At 37.9% G+C, this 17,367-nt stretch overlaps 3 protein-coding genes and 2 pseudogenes across 3 annotated transcripts; 3 read left to right on the forward strand and 2 right to left on the reverse strand.

Moving 5' to 3' along the window:
• Window positions 1–295: 295 nt before the first annotated feature.
• Window positions 296–6,451, forward strand: LOC101293736 (serine/threonine-protein phosphatase 2A regulatory subunit B'' subunit alpha-like). Its single transcript, XM_004289918.1, has 13 exons — window positions 296–920; window positions 1,140–1,382; window positions 1,498–1,603; window positions 1,746–1,845; window positions 2,367–2,472; window positions 2,635–2,725; window positions 3,203–3,344; window positions 3,629–3,776; window positions 3,875–3,984; window positions 4,612–4,768; window positions 4,858–4,983; window positions 5,069–5,219; window positions 5,788–6,451. The coding sequence occupies exons 1-12, from the start codon at window positions 768–770 to the stop codon at window positions 5,207–5,209; spliced, it is 1,623 nt and encodes a 540-aa protein (XP_004289966.1). The 5' UTR covers window positions 296–767; the 3' UTR covers window positions 5,210–5,219; window positions 5,788–6,451.
• Window positions 5,862–7,497, forward strand: LOC101303191 (annotated as a pseudogene).
• A 227-nt stretch (window positions 7,498–7,724) lies between these two features.
• Window positions 7,725–9,116, reverse strand: LOC101294027 (60S ribosomal protein L14-2-like). The gene is made up of 4 exons (XM_004289919.1): window positions 8,939–9,116; window positions 8,551–8,680; window positions 8,354–8,466; window positions 7,725–8,013 (listed from the first exon to the last, which is right to left on the reverse strand). Exons 1-4 carry the CDS (start codon window positions 9,041–9,043, stop codon window positions 7,957–7,959), a joined length of 405 nt encoding a protein of 134 aa, XP_004289967.1. The 5' UTR covers window positions 9,044–9,116; the 3' UTR covers window positions 7,725–7,956.
• Window positions 9,117–9,390: 274 nt separating this feature from the next.
• On the forward strand, window positions 9,391–15,336 carry LOC101294317 (TBC1 domain family member 15-like). Its single transcript, XM_004289920.1, has 12 exons — window positions 9,391–9,437; window positions 9,792–9,954; window positions 10,213–10,308; window positions 10,572–10,675; window positions 11,530–11,714; window positions 12,186–12,308; window positions 12,390–12,478; window positions 14,087–14,192; window positions 14,266–14,363; window positions 14,499–14,744; window positions 14,842–14,922; window positions 15,028–15,336. Exons 2-12 carry the CDS (start codon window positions 9,850–9,852, stop codon window positions 15,040–15,042), a joined length of 1,248 nt encoding a protein of 415 aa, XP_004289968.1. The 5' UTR covers window positions 9,391–9,437; window positions 9,792–9,849; the 3' UTR covers window positions 15,043–15,336.
• Window positions 13,366–13,653, reverse strand: LOC101294614 (annotated as a pseudogene).
• Window positions 15,337–17,367: the final 2,031 nt, after the last annotated feature.

Consider the following 17,367-nt stretch of genomic DNA (forward strand, 5'->3'; position numbering starts at 1 on the left):
TTTTTTTTAACGAACTTGTCATAAATTTGAAATAAGTTGATTATTTTGTTTGATTTATGTCACATTGTGTTTTTCATAATTTAAAGAAAGTTGACTGTTTGTTCAATTTATGCTGTAGAGTATCAGTTTTTCATTGAGTCGCATAAATTCAGACTCGATAATCTCATTATAAAAGCTTATACTAATTTTTTTTCTGTACTTATTCATGTGTAGATAATTCTTGTTAATGTCTTAGATAAAATTTATACGGTAAGTATCCATTTATATATATTTTTTTGCGGTTTTAGATTTTGATGACCCCAAATAGACACACAAAAATAGAGTCAGAGTAGTCTTCTAGTCTTCTCCACTCCTCCCCACTCCTGGCCGTCAAGTCTCCGGCTCCGGGCGGCAGTTTCCGTTATATAATCCTACGTGTCCCTCTTTCTCTCTCCTCTTTTTTTCTCTCTCTTTCTCTCTCATCTATTTAACAAATCCCTTCACCACTTCTCACCACCACCACCATCGTCGTCATCATCATCCAATATCTCTCTCAGTCTTCTCTCTCTTCACCGATTCTCGGCGCGTGGCTTCCACCCGCTCAAGACCTCCGACTCCAAAGATTTCAGCTTGGCGTTGATTAAGTAGAACATCGGTGGATTGAAGTAAGCGTCATCGGAGACTGATACTCTTCCTTCTTCTTCTCTGGTGTTTGGAGCCTAGGGTTTTCAGGAGTTTGAGAGATTAGCGATTGTGATGATTTTAGGGATTGACGGATTGAAGTTGCGATGGATATAGACGCAGTAGCAGGAGATATTACTTCTTTGGATCCTGAGCTTCTTCAGCTCCCGGAATTGTCGCCGTTTGCTCTCAAAGCCAGTCCCCAAATTGCCGACGACTTGTTCTCTCAGTGGCTCTCGCTCCCTCAGACTGGCCGCCTGGTAAAATTTTACTTACTCTCTCTGTAAATTCTTTGTTACCATGGTCAATCTAGGCTAGCTTGTCTCTAATTGTTGCTTCAATAGTTGAATTACAGTAGAGCTGTCATTTCATTTCGATAATAGTAGCTTTCGGCATTAGAATTTAAAACGGTTTGTTTTAGGTGTAGTGGAATGAGTTTGTTGTAGCTGATTTTGGTGGTTCACTGTTTGATTTGACAGGTGAAGTCTCTGATTGATGAGTCATCGTCAGGCATTTCTATCGGTACTCATGGGAACTCTCTTAGTGCAAATGCTGCCGGGATCAACTCACTGCCGTCCATGTTTCAGGCTGGAAGTACGCCCCCACTCTCACCGCGAAGTTCCTCTGGCTCTCCGCGCTTTTCCAAGCCGAAAACCAGCCCCTCTTCTTTGGGCTCTCCGCTGAAATTGGTTAGTGAACCAGTGAGAGAAGCCATTCCCCAGGTCGAACTCAATACTACTGCGAAACTTAGATTTTACTTGTGTCGTGAAATGGGGTCGTGTTATGTTGTTATGGTCCTTTGATAGATTCTCAAAATTGTTGTATGTTTTCTTGCAGTTCTATTTTCAAAATGGTCGCCCACCACCTAACGGACTTAAGGAACAATGTCTTTCCAAAATTGATGACCTTTTCAGCAGTCATATGGATGGATTGCAAGTGCAGGGTAAGATGTGTATCTGATTGGTTGTTGTGTAGATAAAAGAAACAAAGCCTCTCCTTCCATTCTTTGTGGATGCACTTTCCAGAGGTTAATGAATACAAGTTCGTTTGTAGCAAGGTTTATGTTATGTTTTTTGGTTATGCAGAATTTAAGGCAGTTACAAAGGAAGTATGCAAGCTACCAACATTTTTATCTTCTGCTCTCTTTAGAAAGATAGATACTGGGTGCAGTGGGATAGTGACCAGGTATGCAATTTATGTAATTTAACATATTAGATACAGGACCTAGTTACTGTGGGGTCTAAAAGCGTAAATTAAAAAATATATATATATATATTTTTCTGAAATGATGTTCTAATGTGTTCCCATACATGCCCATTATGTACTGAAATCTCTCTCTCTCTCTCTCTCTCTTCCCAAAAACTAAACATGGAAAATGATGTAAAGTGAAGTAATAGAGCCTCCTAAGAGAAGTGTAGAGAAACATTAAGTTTTGATATTTGCAGCTTATTTCCATTGTAGATATTTGGCCAACTAAAGGATGTTTTCCCCAATGCAGCTGCATATGTGCAATTTAAATATCATCTGCAGTACTTCTGCCTCTTGTTGTATTAACTTTGTTCAATAACAGATGTAGCTCTGCTACTTACAGTGTTCAGACTCTCATAACACTCCTATGTTCACGGTTAATCAATATTTTTTGTTCTTATCATCGTACAATTTTGAACTAGAGTGGCATGGTGCTGATTCACATTTTTTTTTTGTAGGGATGCATTCATCAGATATTGGGTTGATGGCAATATGATGACAATGGATACAGCAACCCAAGTATTTAAAATTTTAAAGCAGCCTCATTGCAATTACCTTTCTCAGGTTTGAGTGGAACTAGTATATTTGTTCTGCCTCAGCTCGCATCTTAATTGATTCCCTTTGTGCTTCTGAATGTAATCATATATCACTAATCTGTATATGGAATTACCCTTTCTTGTTATGCATGCCAATTTGTAATTGTTTGATTTGCATTATGCAATTCAGGTAGATTTCAAACCTCTGCTGCTAGAGCTTGTGGCAACCCACCCAGGATTGGAATTTTTGCATGGAACTCCTGAATTTCAAGAAAGATATGGTATGTTTACTTATACTTCCTAGTAAAAAACAATATTTACTGTTTCTTAATTATTATTTTTGGGAAAGTTTACAATGCTGTAGCCTAGCTGTTTAGGCTAGTTAAAATGGTTTCTGATCTAGGGCTGAATGCTAGAAATCGATTTTGCCATCTTAATAGTTGGGTACAATCTGGAGTTTGGATGATACACAATTTTCATAGAATTTATTGTAGAAGTGGCTGAACTTTATGTTAACAATGGAAAGAAGCTGGCTGATTTTTGAATAAATTAACACACAACATTGTTACATGTTTAAATGTTGGGCTTGGTACATAATGAACTAGTGAGGGAAGATAATGCGGCAACAGAAAAGAATATATTTGTCACATTATGCTCACTCTGTTTGTTTGATAATATGATGTTTTCTTTCCTAAATCTAAAACCTTTTATGTTCCATACTTACAGTTGCTCACATAAACTTATTTTCAATGGACCAGCTGAAACTGTCATTTACAGAATATTTTACTACATCAGTAGATCAGGAACTGGCCGTCTCACCCTCAGGGAGCTGAAACGAGGAAATCTAATTGCTGCTATGCAACATGCAGATGAGGAAGAGGATATTAATAAAGTTCTGAGGTTCGCTTATGCAAATTGCTCTTTCAGTACAATTAGAGTTGTTGCCTTATGCTTTTGTTGTATAAGCAGTCCATCCTTTACATGTTTGTGTTTAGTGATTACACTGATCTCTGACTTTTATTCAAGGGTTCTAATATTTCAACTATATTACTGTACATGAAACTACTTACTGAAATCAAGGCATTTTCGCCTTACTTCTTATAATGAGGATATGGAAAGAAATCTGATTTTTTTCTTATTGAAATCTGAGTTCTGGTATTGATATTCTTTATGCCAAATTTCAGGTACTTCTCTTATGAACATTTTTATGTAATATACTGCAAGTTTTGGGAGCTGGATACAGATCATGACTTCTTCATCGACAAAGAGAATCTCATTAGATATGGTAACCATGCCCTTACCTACAGGATTGTTGATAGAATATTTTCACAGGTTGGTTTGTGTTTTATCAAAGGTCTAAACAAATGATTGATAAATTATTACCTAAAAATGGTTCCTACATTGATTGTATCTGTTCGATGCCTTTTCAGGTTCCGCGGAAGTTTACTAGCAAGGTTGAAGGGAAGATGGGTTACGAAGATTTTGTATACTTCATGCTTTCAGAGGAGGATAAGTCATGTGAACCTAGCCTTGAGTATTGGTATATATCTCTTTGTTTCTCTGTTCTTTCTCCACTTTGACATTTGTTATTTTCATAATGTGTGGAATTTGTAGTATTCTAGAATAGGGATCAATCTTTATATACTTAAGCAGTAGAAGTCATGGTTATACATATCGCTAGAGAAACATTCATGGGATCTTTCCGTTAGACAGAAACATTCATTAATATTCTATTAAATGCTAGAGATGTTTTTCGTGCACTAGTGAGTAGCTACCATAAACACGGTTGTGATGACAAGCCTGTTCTCTGAAGCTATGTTTTTTAACATGTGTTGGCTTCCCTGATTTGTGATTCATTCATGGGATACTTACTTCCATTAGACAGAGACATTCGTTAATATTCTATTAAATGCTAGAGATGTTCTTCATATACTAGTGAGTAGTTACCATAAACAATGTTGTGAAGAGAAAGCCTGATTCTCATGGGATACTTCCATTAGACAGAAACATTCATTAACATTCTATTAAATGCTAGACATATTTTTCATATACTAGTGAGTAGTTACCATAAACAATGTTGTGATGACAAGCCTGATTCTCTGAAGCTGAGTCATGTTTTACTGTGGGAGTTATTTTCCAGTTAACTTATTCAATAGTATTTTGGTAGGTTCAAATGTATAGATTTGGATGGAAATGGAGTCCTTACACGGAATGAGTTGCAATTCTTTTATGAGGAGCAGTTGCACCGTATGGAATGCATGGCCCAAGAACCTGTTCTATTCGAGGATATTTTATGCCAAATAGTAGACATGATTGGACCTGAGGTAAAACATCATCATCTCTTTGTTATTGTAATTGTTATTGTTATCTTACTGACATGAGATAATGACGACTTTTGACATCTTACTTGCAGAAGGAAGATTATTTCACACTAAGGGACTTGAAAGGTTGCAAACTTTCTGGAAATTTCTTCAACATCCTTTTCAACCTTAATAAGTTTATAGCGTTTGAAAGTCGTGATCCATTTCTTATTCGTCAGGTAGTTTTCCTATAACCTGGTGTTTTGCATATATAAAATTGAAAGATTGCTTAATAACTTATGCACAATACTTTGATGTAAGCAGGAACGTGAGGATCCAAGTTTGACAGAGTGGGATCGCTTTGCACACAGAGAGTATATAAGGCTGTCAATGGAAGAAGATGGTGAGAATGCCTCTAATGGAAGTGTAGAAGTTTGGGATGAATCTCTGGAGGCTCCTTTCTAAGTAAAATGAGGTGACTTTTACATTGAACTTCACTGGTCTGTTCAAGGTGTACAAGTTTGGTTCCTAAAGAAATATGTTTGTTTCTTTTTTTGAGGCAAAACAAGCTTTTGCTGAAATGTTGGAGTCCTTGTCTAATATATATAGGGAAACTAGTACTAAATGGGCCTCATTACTGCCGGCAATTTCATTAGGAAACCTAACTGGCCCTTTGTTTGGGTAATTCTAGTTCATTCTAAGGAAAGACAACCCTTTCAAAAAAGAAAAAGGAAACACAGGAAACACATGAGCCAAAAGAGAGAGAAGGTTAAACCCCAGCTTTGGATGTTGTGATAATGCTCAGACTACTATTGTAGCTGCTGTATGATTTCATTTCTTTTCTCTAAGATCAGAGCAGAATGAGTACCGGAAGCAACACTTGTTAAATCAAAACATGAAGTAAACCGGTGTCTGCAATCAATTTGCTTTTCCTTTTTTCAAAATGGCTGCAATGATTGAAGTTGTTACCTAGCTTCAGATTTTTCACGCGCCATATCAAGTGTGCCTAACCGTATTATTTCATCTTTTTCTGTTTTCTGCAGTTGCCTATGAAATAGCTTGAGAGTTGAGGCATGCTTATTCAACGAAGAAATGTTTTGCTAAATCAACGAGCTCCATGGAACTCATTGGCCATCAGTCACTAGAGTCCTCTTTAACATTGAATCTGAAGCTTGGTCAGTCTTCATCAATGATATATTTCAAGCTTTGCCATCTACCTTGGCACTCAAGGTTTACACAATAGGAAATGTAGGTGCGCCTTTGATCAAATTGGAGGTCCCACCTTGAAAAATTACTGTGAATCTCTCCTTTGGAATGGAAGATATAATGCTCCACAGCACATCTAGCTCCGTGGTCTATGTTGTAATCATAGGAGTTAGATAAGCTGCTTGCTTCTTTTCTTGTGCTCCTCTGGTCAAGGTGACCACTGGCAAGATCTCTTGTAGGTTGCGAACTTTAAAGGGCTTGTAATATTGCACAGATGCTGTCTTCTCCATCATTGTATCTTGTTTATAGGTTCTTTTATTGGATTTGTGATTAAGAGGTATAAGTGGTTGTCTATGGAGTGTTTTACACAGTACCTAAATGCATTCTCACTGTTCTGTTCAGTTGAACAATATTACTCTCTTTAACGCTCAACAAAACATTGTGCACGGCTTGAATCTGTAGATGTGGTTATCCACAGCCTGGAGCATCGACCAAGCTAATCAAGAGTACCAAAATTTCAGATACTGAAAGTTCCAAGTCGCAGAACATTTAGTCTGGCCATTGTTTATGGAAGAAACATTTTGGATTGAAAATGTAGCTAGAGTAACACACAGTTTGGGTTGGAGAAAATCCCTTTTGGATAAGCTCTTCGGAGACTCGCACCAGAGGCATGATATCAAACACACGCAGTTCCCCGGGTCAGCATGGGGAATTTCTTGTTTTTGGCCATACTTGCGAATGGTGTGAAGATAGAAATGACCGACGAGATGGGTGGTATCATGGTCGATGGACTGCCAAAATGGTCATCTGGCTTTTACTTATCGTTCTCCTGTTTTGTCTTCACAATCTACGGAGATCAATCAAAATTTGGGGTTGCCCTGTTCTTACTAGTTCAAGTGAATATCTTGGTAGACTTTACTCACTCCTGGAATGATGCATGGTAGAGAAAGAAGAACGAAAATAGTATATCGCTTTGCTTGCTGTATCAATTGGACGTTATATTGCAGCATTTGCATTCTCAGGCATTCTGTTCATTTTGTTCAACCCCTCTTGGCAATGACTCTGGCCTTAATGTCTTCTTCATTGTCATGACCATGGTTCTTGCATTTGGATTTGCAGTGATTGGCTGCCTCCTTCCTGCTTCTGTGATATCAATTTATGGGGCTTTTATGTGCTACACAGCTCTTTCCAGTGAGCCTCGTGGCTATGCTTGCAATGGTCTTCGCCACTCCAGTGCAGTCTATGTAAGTACCTCTTCTTGGGATGGCGACGACCATTCTTTCAGTTCTGTACTCTGCATTACGTGCTCGATCTTCAACAACTTTTCTGTCACCACCGTAGTCACCCAGGGAAGCCGAAAAGAAACCTCTTCTTGAGGGGAAAGAGAAGGGAAAGAAAAGAATGAAAAAGAAGCAAAACCTGTCAGCTATTCCTATACATTTTTCTACCTGATATTTGCCTTGGCTAGCATGTATTCAACCATGCTTCTTTCGGGGCGGACCAACTCAGCTGAGAGCTCAGACCTTATATACCATGGCTGGAAATGAGTCTGCACAGAGGGGGGCTGCTGCATCATACGTTTGGTTTACTTCTCCAAGATCACGAGTTCTAGTTCCTCGTTCATCTTTTATCATCTTCTTAGTTTTGTTAGATAGTGTCATGGTTGAGACTTGGTGAAATTTCAATACTTGGTCTCCTGGAGTCCCTGGTAGTCTCAAGCAGGTGAAGTATTGCTTTGCTTTTGCATATATGGAGCAAGAAAACAAACCAAATTAACCCACAAAATGCAACAATAATAACATCATAAAAAGAAATATCAACTCGAGGAAAGTTGGCTTCCATTTCAATTCAAACAAAACTCATGCAAAGTTTTTAAAGATAACCTGCCAATCATTTCAACAAAAGTGCCTCTCACAACTATGACCTAACCAAAATACCCATATGGTGCTACCACTATGAATCAAAACAGAAGCAACTCAATATCTTATAACAAGACTGCAACAGATTTAGGCTGCACTTGATTTCTTCAGCTTTGTTAGCTCCTGCCTGACAATTCCAGCTTTCTGCACAACACAATAACAAAGCATTTAGCATTTAATTACAACATCTAACAGTAGAAACATAGACTCTATAAATTAAGATCAGATTCTCAAAATTTATTCATTTCTACAAGCATTAGTCAGAGGAGGCTCTTTACTATGGTATGCAAAACCTAGTCGCATGCTCAATTACATACACCAGCTCTCTTGGTTACTTGCAGTTTATATTGAAGAAACAAATTTGGCCTCAGAAATCATAAGGCCAAGTCCCACCTAGACTAGTGTCAAACACTCATGAACATAACTCTGCCCCTTGAAATATAGTGCAGGACAATCAAATTAAAAAAAAAAACTAACAGCATACCTTGATCTTGGCCAACATGAGCTTGAACCTATCGAAATCATTAAGTGAAGCCCTTCTCTTCTGCACTATCAGCTTCCTCCCCCATGAACTCTGTTCCCACTTGTTCTTAACATCTGCCACCATCAATTAAAAAAACCCAAATCAGATAACCATCAAACACAATGGTAAACAACTAAAATCGATAGCTTTACACTGACCACCAGCCTCCATGGCAGCAATGAGAGTCTTCTTCTTCGGCACCCTGGGGATCTCAATCTTGATATCAGTGAGTGACAGCCTCTTGAAGTTCATCTGAGTCCTCACCATATCAGGTGCATCAACCAGAGCCTGCCAACAGCAACAAAAACAACTTATCATCAAAAAATTACAAACCATAATATCTCACAGACTTCATAAACCCAGTATCACACAACATTTCAATTCCACTATTCCAAATCAATAGACTTTTTTGCATCCCAAAAATTGCATCAAATCATGAAACCCTAAAAATTCAATCTTGCAAAATACAATGGTAAAGTATGAAACTTTGAGAGCTAAATCGAACTGGGAACAGAGGCATTTGCGTAAATAAACAGAGAACCGTACCCGATTCTGGTCGATGACATCGACAATCACGACGAGCCTGCCGTAGTCCGGGCCGTAGTTGACCAGAGCCACCCTTCCGATCTCGACGTACCTCTTGAAAGGCATTTTTCCGGGATCTGAGAGCAGTCAAGACTCGTCGGAGAAGCGTGTGAGGCAAAAGAGGCAGAGCTAGGGTTTGAGAAAGTGAGGAAGATATAAGAGGGTTTTGTTAACCCTGAGAGCTGGGATCCCCTGTAGTCGAGACCACAGTAGTCCACTTATATATAATTCTTTTTACAATCAAGTCCTTTTCCTTGTACTTATTTTTTTAACTGACCCAACTGCTGGGGGTCACTCTAGAAATAAAGGGACAGTGTCCTACAAAAGTACAAACCGTTAAAACAAAGGTTCGGACTTTTTGTGTATGATATATTCTCCCGTGTTTCTCTCTTTTTCATGAAGAAAGCTCAACTGGGTTAATAGAATTGACAATTCTAGCTTGGTTTTCCAGTAAATGAAGGTACATAAATCTACATGTTTATAATGTTTTGGATTGCATGTGTTTTGTTAGAAACAATGGGGTGGATGGTTTTGGATGATAGAAGAATCTGGATATCTTTGTTTCTGGGTGTTCTGTGATTGGATGGATAGTTCTAATGCTTGTGTCATATTGGGAATGTGAAATTTGTAATATGGTTTGATCCATTTTTAGTTCATCTTATATAAATTGATGTTGATAATGAAATTGTGAAGATTTGGATTTAGATTTTGGGTGTGGGAGTGATGGTAATCTATTGGGATTCATTTTAAGTGCACATTGATTTGTTTTGGGTTGAGGTTTTGCTGACTTGTTTGTTTTGTTGTGTGTCCCCAGCCAATGAAGGACAGGAAGTGAGTGAATTGATTCCTGGGGCCTTTGGTTGTGTGGGAAAATGGCCTTCTTTTTTAAGAAAGCTTCCACGGCTGAGTTGGATGCTTTCTATCCAGTTAGACGGGAATGCCAAGTTGATATCCCGAAAACACGATTTAGGCTGAGGGTTAGGCTATCTTGCTTCTCATTTCATTTTTGTTGCTTTGTAATATAATTTATCACCACATTTTAGAAGGCTTAGGTTAAATAATAGTCAAGTGTTGGTTGCTGTTTCTTTTACTGGGAGTAGGTTGCATGTCGGAAGCATTTTTCCATTAAATAGTTTTCAGTTTTCCAATACCAAATTTACCAGTGTTCTTTTTATTAGTAAATATTGATTTCTTGATACAAGCACATTATCTTTGTTTATTATCAACTTTCACAGGCTGGGAGAACTCTTAGTGCGAGAAGATGGCATGCCGCCTTCTCTGCAGATGGTCATTTGGATATTGCGTCAGTGCTTAGACGAATCCAACGAGGGGTAAGCTCTTCTTATTGTAACTTTTTTTCTGGGGATTTTGGGAGGTGATAGTTGGCCTTTCTCTATGTATGCTCCTGTGTGTAAAAATATGTCATCCCCCTCCACCCAAAGACAAAAGAACACACCACTTTTTCTTACAAATGCATCATTCTCTCCCCGGTGCTGTCGAGTACACCTTATATGTTGCTCCTTTGGTTTACTATTGTTAGAACCATATATGTAGGATTTTAAACTTACATCTTTTATTTCATTTATTATGCTAGGGCGTCCATCCTGCAATTAAAGGTGTAGTCTGGGAATTCTTGTTAGGTTGTTTTGATCCAAATAGCACCTTTGATGAACGGAATGATCTCAGGCAGCACCGGAGGTAATACATTTTGTTTAATTGTGATTGAATCTGTAGAATATGGCTTTAAATTTCAGCACCATGGAGAAGCAACAGCTTATCCATGAAAGTCGTCACTTCCTCCTTGTAATGCTATCTTCTCTGGACCTAATTATAATTGTATTCTGCTGGAAACATGAAAAGTTCCTGGCTTTTCAAGTTTTGAATTGCTCAAGAATAACAGAATTTGGGGTAATAGATAACTATGAAAGGGGTTTTGAAATCTTACTCAAGTGTTGTACCCATACTCTGTGCTGTAATTGTGTTTGGAAGTTAAGTAGGTATGTGTTATGCATGAATCGTGAGTATAGTGAGGCTCTTGAGAGCAAGTGCTTTATTTTAGGTGGTATGCATAGATCCTTTCTAGTTAAGATGGTATTTCTAGATTGCGCCTCATGGCTTTTAAGAGTATCCATTTGTGTTTTGAGACTGTTGTCTTCATCTATATTGAATCAGAAGCTAATTTTTCTTCGGTTACAGAGCATTTTAGGTTCCAGTGTACTTGGCTTCATGCTTTTTTATTTCTACAACTATATTTTATAGAACAGTAATTTTCATGCCAACAAGGTGCATAAGATTAAATTTAAGATTTTTTACTCTGTGACCACTGTGTTCCTTAACTCATACATCTTATATCTTTCTTTCTTGTTCCAGTTTAACCGTGTGTTCTGAACCATCTTATATCTGAGATGACAATAACCTTGCCACCATTTGTGCTGTGTCTTCTCTTTTCAGATCTAGTGGCATTCTTTTTTATCTTGTCATGGTGTCCTTCATTTATTCCTTTATCTTTTAATTGTATATAGTGACTTCATGTAAAACATTGATCCTTATAGGGAGAAGTATGTCAGATTGAAAGCTGAATGCAATAAGATGGTGCCAGTTATTGGTAGTGGAAAATTTATTACAACACCGCTGGTCACGGATGACGGTCATCCAATAGATGGAGCACCAAATGGAGCAAGGCATGATGTTTCAGACAAGAAAGTGATTCAGTGGAAGCAGTTCTTGCATCAAATTGGTATATTTATGTTCTCCTAGTGTCACTAAACTTAAATAATTTGGTTGAGTTGTGAAACTATAACACAAGCCTACCCTTTGTGGTTGATATATTTGCAATGGGAAGTCTTGTGGAAAAGGTAAGGAAGCTAAGGTTCTCTGGGGATGCAGTGTTCTCTCTGTCTTTGTGGTTGGAAAGAGTCGGAAACTTTTTGAAGACTACCTAGGACTGGCTTCTTTGTATGTAAACAATCAACAAATTCCCTTTATCTCATAAAATGCAAGAATAACAAAAGACAAACACTACCATTAACGGACACTTTTTCTTTCTTTCTTTTCTGCAGGAATATAATCACACTTTTTTGTTCATGCATGAATATCCAACACAACTACAAAAATTGTTGTCACTTTCTCTTATTTTGAAGCCTGTCTATTGAATATTTTATGGTAACTGTTATTAACAGTGGTTAATTCAGCTGGATTTGGCTTGTAGGTTTGGACGTTGTTCGCACAGATCGGACACTTGTATTTTATGAAAGTGAAACTAATCAGGCAAAACTTTGGGAAATTCTTTCAGTTTATGCATGGATGGACAATGATATTGGTTATGTTCAAGGTGAATTGCTGCATTTTCGGTAATGTTCTGAAAAAGTTTAACAATATTAAGTGAAATTTATAATGGGCAGATTTTGAACAGGAATGAATGATATATGCTCGCCAATTGTCATTCTTATTGACAATCACGCAGATGCATTTTGGTGTTTCGAACGTGCAATGCGAAAGCTGGTATGTATTATTTCTTAGCTTTTTGATACTATTGTTGGATACTTGGATTGCTTCCACAATGGAGCTGTGTTGACTACCTGCTTTTTGTATTCCTGTGTATGAACTTTTGAGCCACGTGTAGGATAACCATTCCTAATTGGTAGTTTATAATGATTAGTCTATACTGGAATAGTTATTTCTTACTTTACTAGTACATCATGAGCAATTATGGCTGTCTTATTCTTTCGGTAACTTGTCAATACATGTTTCCACTGTACAATGAATTCTTTATTTCACAAAGATGCAAAGTGACTACTCAAACTAGCCATGTAAACTAGAATGAAATCTTAACCACCAAGATGGAGAACTGGATTAGTATTAGAAGGATTTAGGGCTACAGAAAGGCCTGTAAGAAAAGATAGTTACAATGTCTTACTTGCAAGGATATAATAGAAAAATTGCTGCAGATTGAGACGCATAAATATATATTCACACAGTGAAACCTGCACCTTCGGAAATTTATCTAGGTGGGGGTCGTCTGAATCCTACCTCAGGTCACTAGAGTACACAATTTGGGCAGTTTAGAAAACGTATGCAGACGTTATGGGGGATGATCTGCAGTGTAGGAAGTATCTGCGAGAGGGATTCCTTACTGATTCTACCAGTGCAGGTGGTTTAGTACTGGATAGATGCATCAGTAACTATCAGTGTGGTGGAGATGAATCTGTCGTGCTCTGTATTAGTAAGGCAATGACTTAACTTGGGGAACTAGATGAGGATAAAAAAGAAACAATGGTCTATGATAAAATGTACAAAAATATGTCTCCATCAGCAACTCATGTACCATGTTCTTGTTTTTGATGTCCTCATTATGAATAGTTATTTGCCTGCAAACCCCACACTGATAGTTATCCCCACAACATGGAACAAGCATGATTAACCACATGTTTACCATCGAAACCAAAATTATTCTACAGATCCATCACCAGTTCATCTGGGTTTGGCGAGAATGCACTATTAATATACACAAACAATCTATCCCGGTGAATTTGCCTCCTCAAAAAGTCAATCGCTTAAGCAAACTTGTCAGTTCCAGGTATCTTGAATTTGGCTTGCTTCAGTATAGGGACATCACCAGTAGCTCTGAGATGAGTGACCACTTGCTTAGCAGCAGTCGGACATTCTGTGGTAGACATTGCTATCAATCACTGAAAGTCTCAACTTATGAGGAATACGCGATTCTACTTGACTTGAATTTTGTCAAAGATTAAGGGTCTATACACTTTTAAGCCTGTAGTCTAGTTTTTTCTTTCAACATGCGGAATGACCTTAGACTGTAGATACCCAAAAAGGAGTTGTTCAGAGTACGGTATGCAGAGTGGGTTGGAGTCCTACATTTATCAAGTAGAAGTTCACTTGGTTTTATCAGTTGGGTGTTATCAGTTCCATTATGATTGAAACAAGAAACTGTTAAGTCAGCCTCTGGTGTTTTGAGTTTGTCTGGTTCATTTTTGATTGCTTTTGCAGAACAAGTGAACAACTTCTTATAGTAATTTGTTTCATGATTGGTGCTTGTGATATGCTTTTGTTAGGGTATAATTCAGATGGATGTTTTTGTTTCAAAAACAGAGAGAAAATTTTAGGAGCACTTCTTCGTTGATGGGGGTGCAATCTCAGCTGGCTACGCTCTCCCAAGTAATCAGAACTATTGATCCTAAACTTCATCAACACCTTGGTAGGATTCCTTTATGCATTCCGATAATACAGCTCCTTATTACTTAGCTAAAACTTCATTTCCTAATTAACAGAGGAACTAGATGGTGGTGAGTATTTATTTGCATTCCGCATGCTGATGGTACTGTTCCGAAGAGAGTTTTCCTTTGTGGATTCACTGTATCTTTGGGAGGTGAGGAGGAAAACTGTACTTGTATTTCCAACTGGGTTCTTTTTTCGTTCTAATAGCTAGTCAACATTTTGAAGTTTCATTGTTTGCTTTTCTTTCATAAGTTAGATTTAAGACAGTAATATAGATTGGTTTCAGCTGATGTGGGCCATGGAATACAACCCAAACCTTTTCTCATCATACGAAACGTCAAGCACTGGTGCTACACCACCTAATGCAAGTGACAAAGAACTAAAGGCATTTGGCAAGTTTGAGAGAAACATTGTCAAAACTGGATACACAGAACAACATGGTGCACTTTCCGTTTTTCTTGTTGCCAGTGTTCTTGAGACCAAAAACAAGGAACTTTTGAAAAAGGCCAAGGGTCTGGACGATGTTGTCAATGTTAGTCTCTCTCTATCTATATGTATTGCTACTGACCTCTGTATGTGCATGTTATTTATATGTCTCCGTTTATCTCATAGTTCAACCTCATCTCCAGATCTTAGGCGATGTAACTGGGAATCTGGATGCTAGAAAGGCTTGTAATGAGGCATTGAAGATTCACAAAAAGTACCTAAAAGTATGTATATGCACTTTTTCCTGTATTCCATTATGTCATACATTTTTCTTGGTATATCCGACATGGTTCGGAACTTAAGAATTTATTGGTTAGTTGCACTTGCAGAATGTGAAGCCGTAAACTTTTCCTCGGACATCAGCTTTGTTTACCCAAATTTTGCAGCGAGGGCCAGATGATGGTGACTTCAGCAGCATCCTGCTAGTTACTCTGTACTGCCATATTCTCTGTAATCAGTTTCCTCTACCTCTCCCAAAAGAAGGAAAAAAAAAACAGTGAACCAGTGTAGTTTTTGGGCTACAGCCCTCATACTTGACAAAAACCACAGACGAAGCATGTGCCATTTATCTGTAAAGTAATCAAGATTGTGTGCAAATTGCTTCTGCAGCGTAATGAGCTATCATTTTATTCTTTTGCATTACACATTGCATACATAGAAACGAGCTTCTATGCTTCCAGTGACTTAAACGCATCAATTTATTCAATTTAAGCTAGAATGACTAGAGAAACAAAATCATTTTCAGGCATCAAGTTTGATGGGAGGAGCCTTGGGAGAGAAGGGCAATCCTGGTTGCATCTCATTATCTGCTCCACAGCATGTTACACAGACCGGCCTAGTCCGAACCACACTGCATATGCAACATTTGGTTTGGCATTGACCGTCACATCCTGTAGCCCAAATGATACAATCAGTTTCATGAACTAATTAGGAATATCTATAACATGCTGAACAAAAACTCAAAAATTACATACCATTACCCGAAGGTTGATTGTCAACACTCGGTGAAGACAAGGTTGCTTCAGTGTGCAGGAGTCCGGTTGTGAGCAACACCAAGAACAAGCAAAGAAGGATTCTTGAAGATGATGACATTTTGTAGTGGGGAATTGTGAAATTATGAGGTTTTTGTTTCCTGTCTTTTGGGTTTTGTGTGTATGCTTGGTTTAGATTTTGATCTTTATAAAGGGTGCAGTCAGGAGGATTCAGGCATGGTTCTTTAAATCATATAATTAGTAGTAAATCCGATTGAACGTTTACCTCTTGTGGCAGTAATTATCATGCAATGAATATGACTATTTTGAGGAATTTGGTATGATGCACCCTGGTTTATAAGGAAAAGGATCATGACAGCTAGTTTTATAGAGAAGTAATATAAAAACACACTGCCTAACCACTTGATACACTTCCTAATATTTCATATTTGAAATCAGATTTTATGTGTATGTTAAATTATCAAAACTGACATGTGTAATAAATAAAAACATATAAAATAAATCAAGAAATTAAAAGAAAAAACCTTGAGTTTTGGAAACTAATAAAGTAAGAAGCATCCCCTAGCCTCACTATGCAGGGGCGACCCAGTGTCAATGAAGGCTCAAGGCGTGTGAAATTTTGAGGCCCTAAAACAAATGGTCAAAGTAAAAAGTCATTGTTCATTGATTTTTTTTTTGTCAGTGTACGTCATTGTTTAGTGATTAAACTAAAATCCCCAAAAAGAAAGAAGATACAAATTTATTGTTCATTGTCGCTCAAGTCACAAGTTTATCACGATTTTAATTACATGCTCTAAACTAAAATAAAGAAGCAGTGGTATATACTTCATGCATATAAAAAAGAACGCAAGTTAATAGAGAAGAAAAAACCAAAATTTCTAGAAAACAAAAATTTAGAGCTTCGTTGCTCGAATCTGACCTTTTATTCATTGGATTGAGAAAGAAGAAAACATGAACTGAGAAGGTTTTTATGTTATTAACTAAGAAAGAGAGAGATTGAGCTACATCTAGAGAGACTAATAAGTAAGAAGGCTTCACTTATTTAAAGAAGGAGAGCGTATAGAGAGCACCCGGGTGCGCCGCGCACCCGGAAAAAGAAAATGACGTGGCGGTAATTGGTAGACGGTGATGATGGGTTCCGTTATGTGAGGGCGGGGTTAAAACATTATTTACCATTCTTCTCGTGCAATTTAAATATCAACCTAGCTGAAAAATTCGCCGCATACCTCCTCTCTTCCATATTCTTCTTTTCCACACAGCATACCTCCCTCCGTCTACCTCTCTCATATGCTATTCCCGTTCATAGAAGTCGTGTTTCATGTTGAGAGACGAAGTCGCCCGAAGAAGAGGACCGGGTTATTGAAGATGCAGCACAATTGTTGATTTTGGGCGATTAGCGAGTGTGTTTCGGATCTGGTCTTGCAATATGAAGGTAATAGTTGTATATGTTTGTATGGGTAATTTGGTACGGGTGAGGCAATAAGCTGATTAAGTCAGTGTTCAATTTCAATTTCAGGTTATCGCTAAACCGAGAAAGTTGGAGGCCGGAAAAGCGGTGAGTCCTTGTGAGTACAAGTGCAGTAGAAAAAAGGTACTAAGTGGAAGATTTTGAGTTTTTGATGGAGGTGGTGAACTCTGATTTCTTGGCTGCTTCTTCGGCGAAGCTCTGGGTCTTTT

The sequence above is a fragment of the Fragaria vesca genome, linkage group LG2, assembly GCF_000184155.1.
Source record: "Fragaria vesca subsp. vesca linkage group LG2, FraVesHawaii_1.0, whole genome shotgun sequence".
Taxonomy (NCBI): Eukaryota; Viridiplantae; Streptophyta; class Magnoliopsida; order Rosales; family Rosaceae; genus Fragaria; species Fragaria vesca.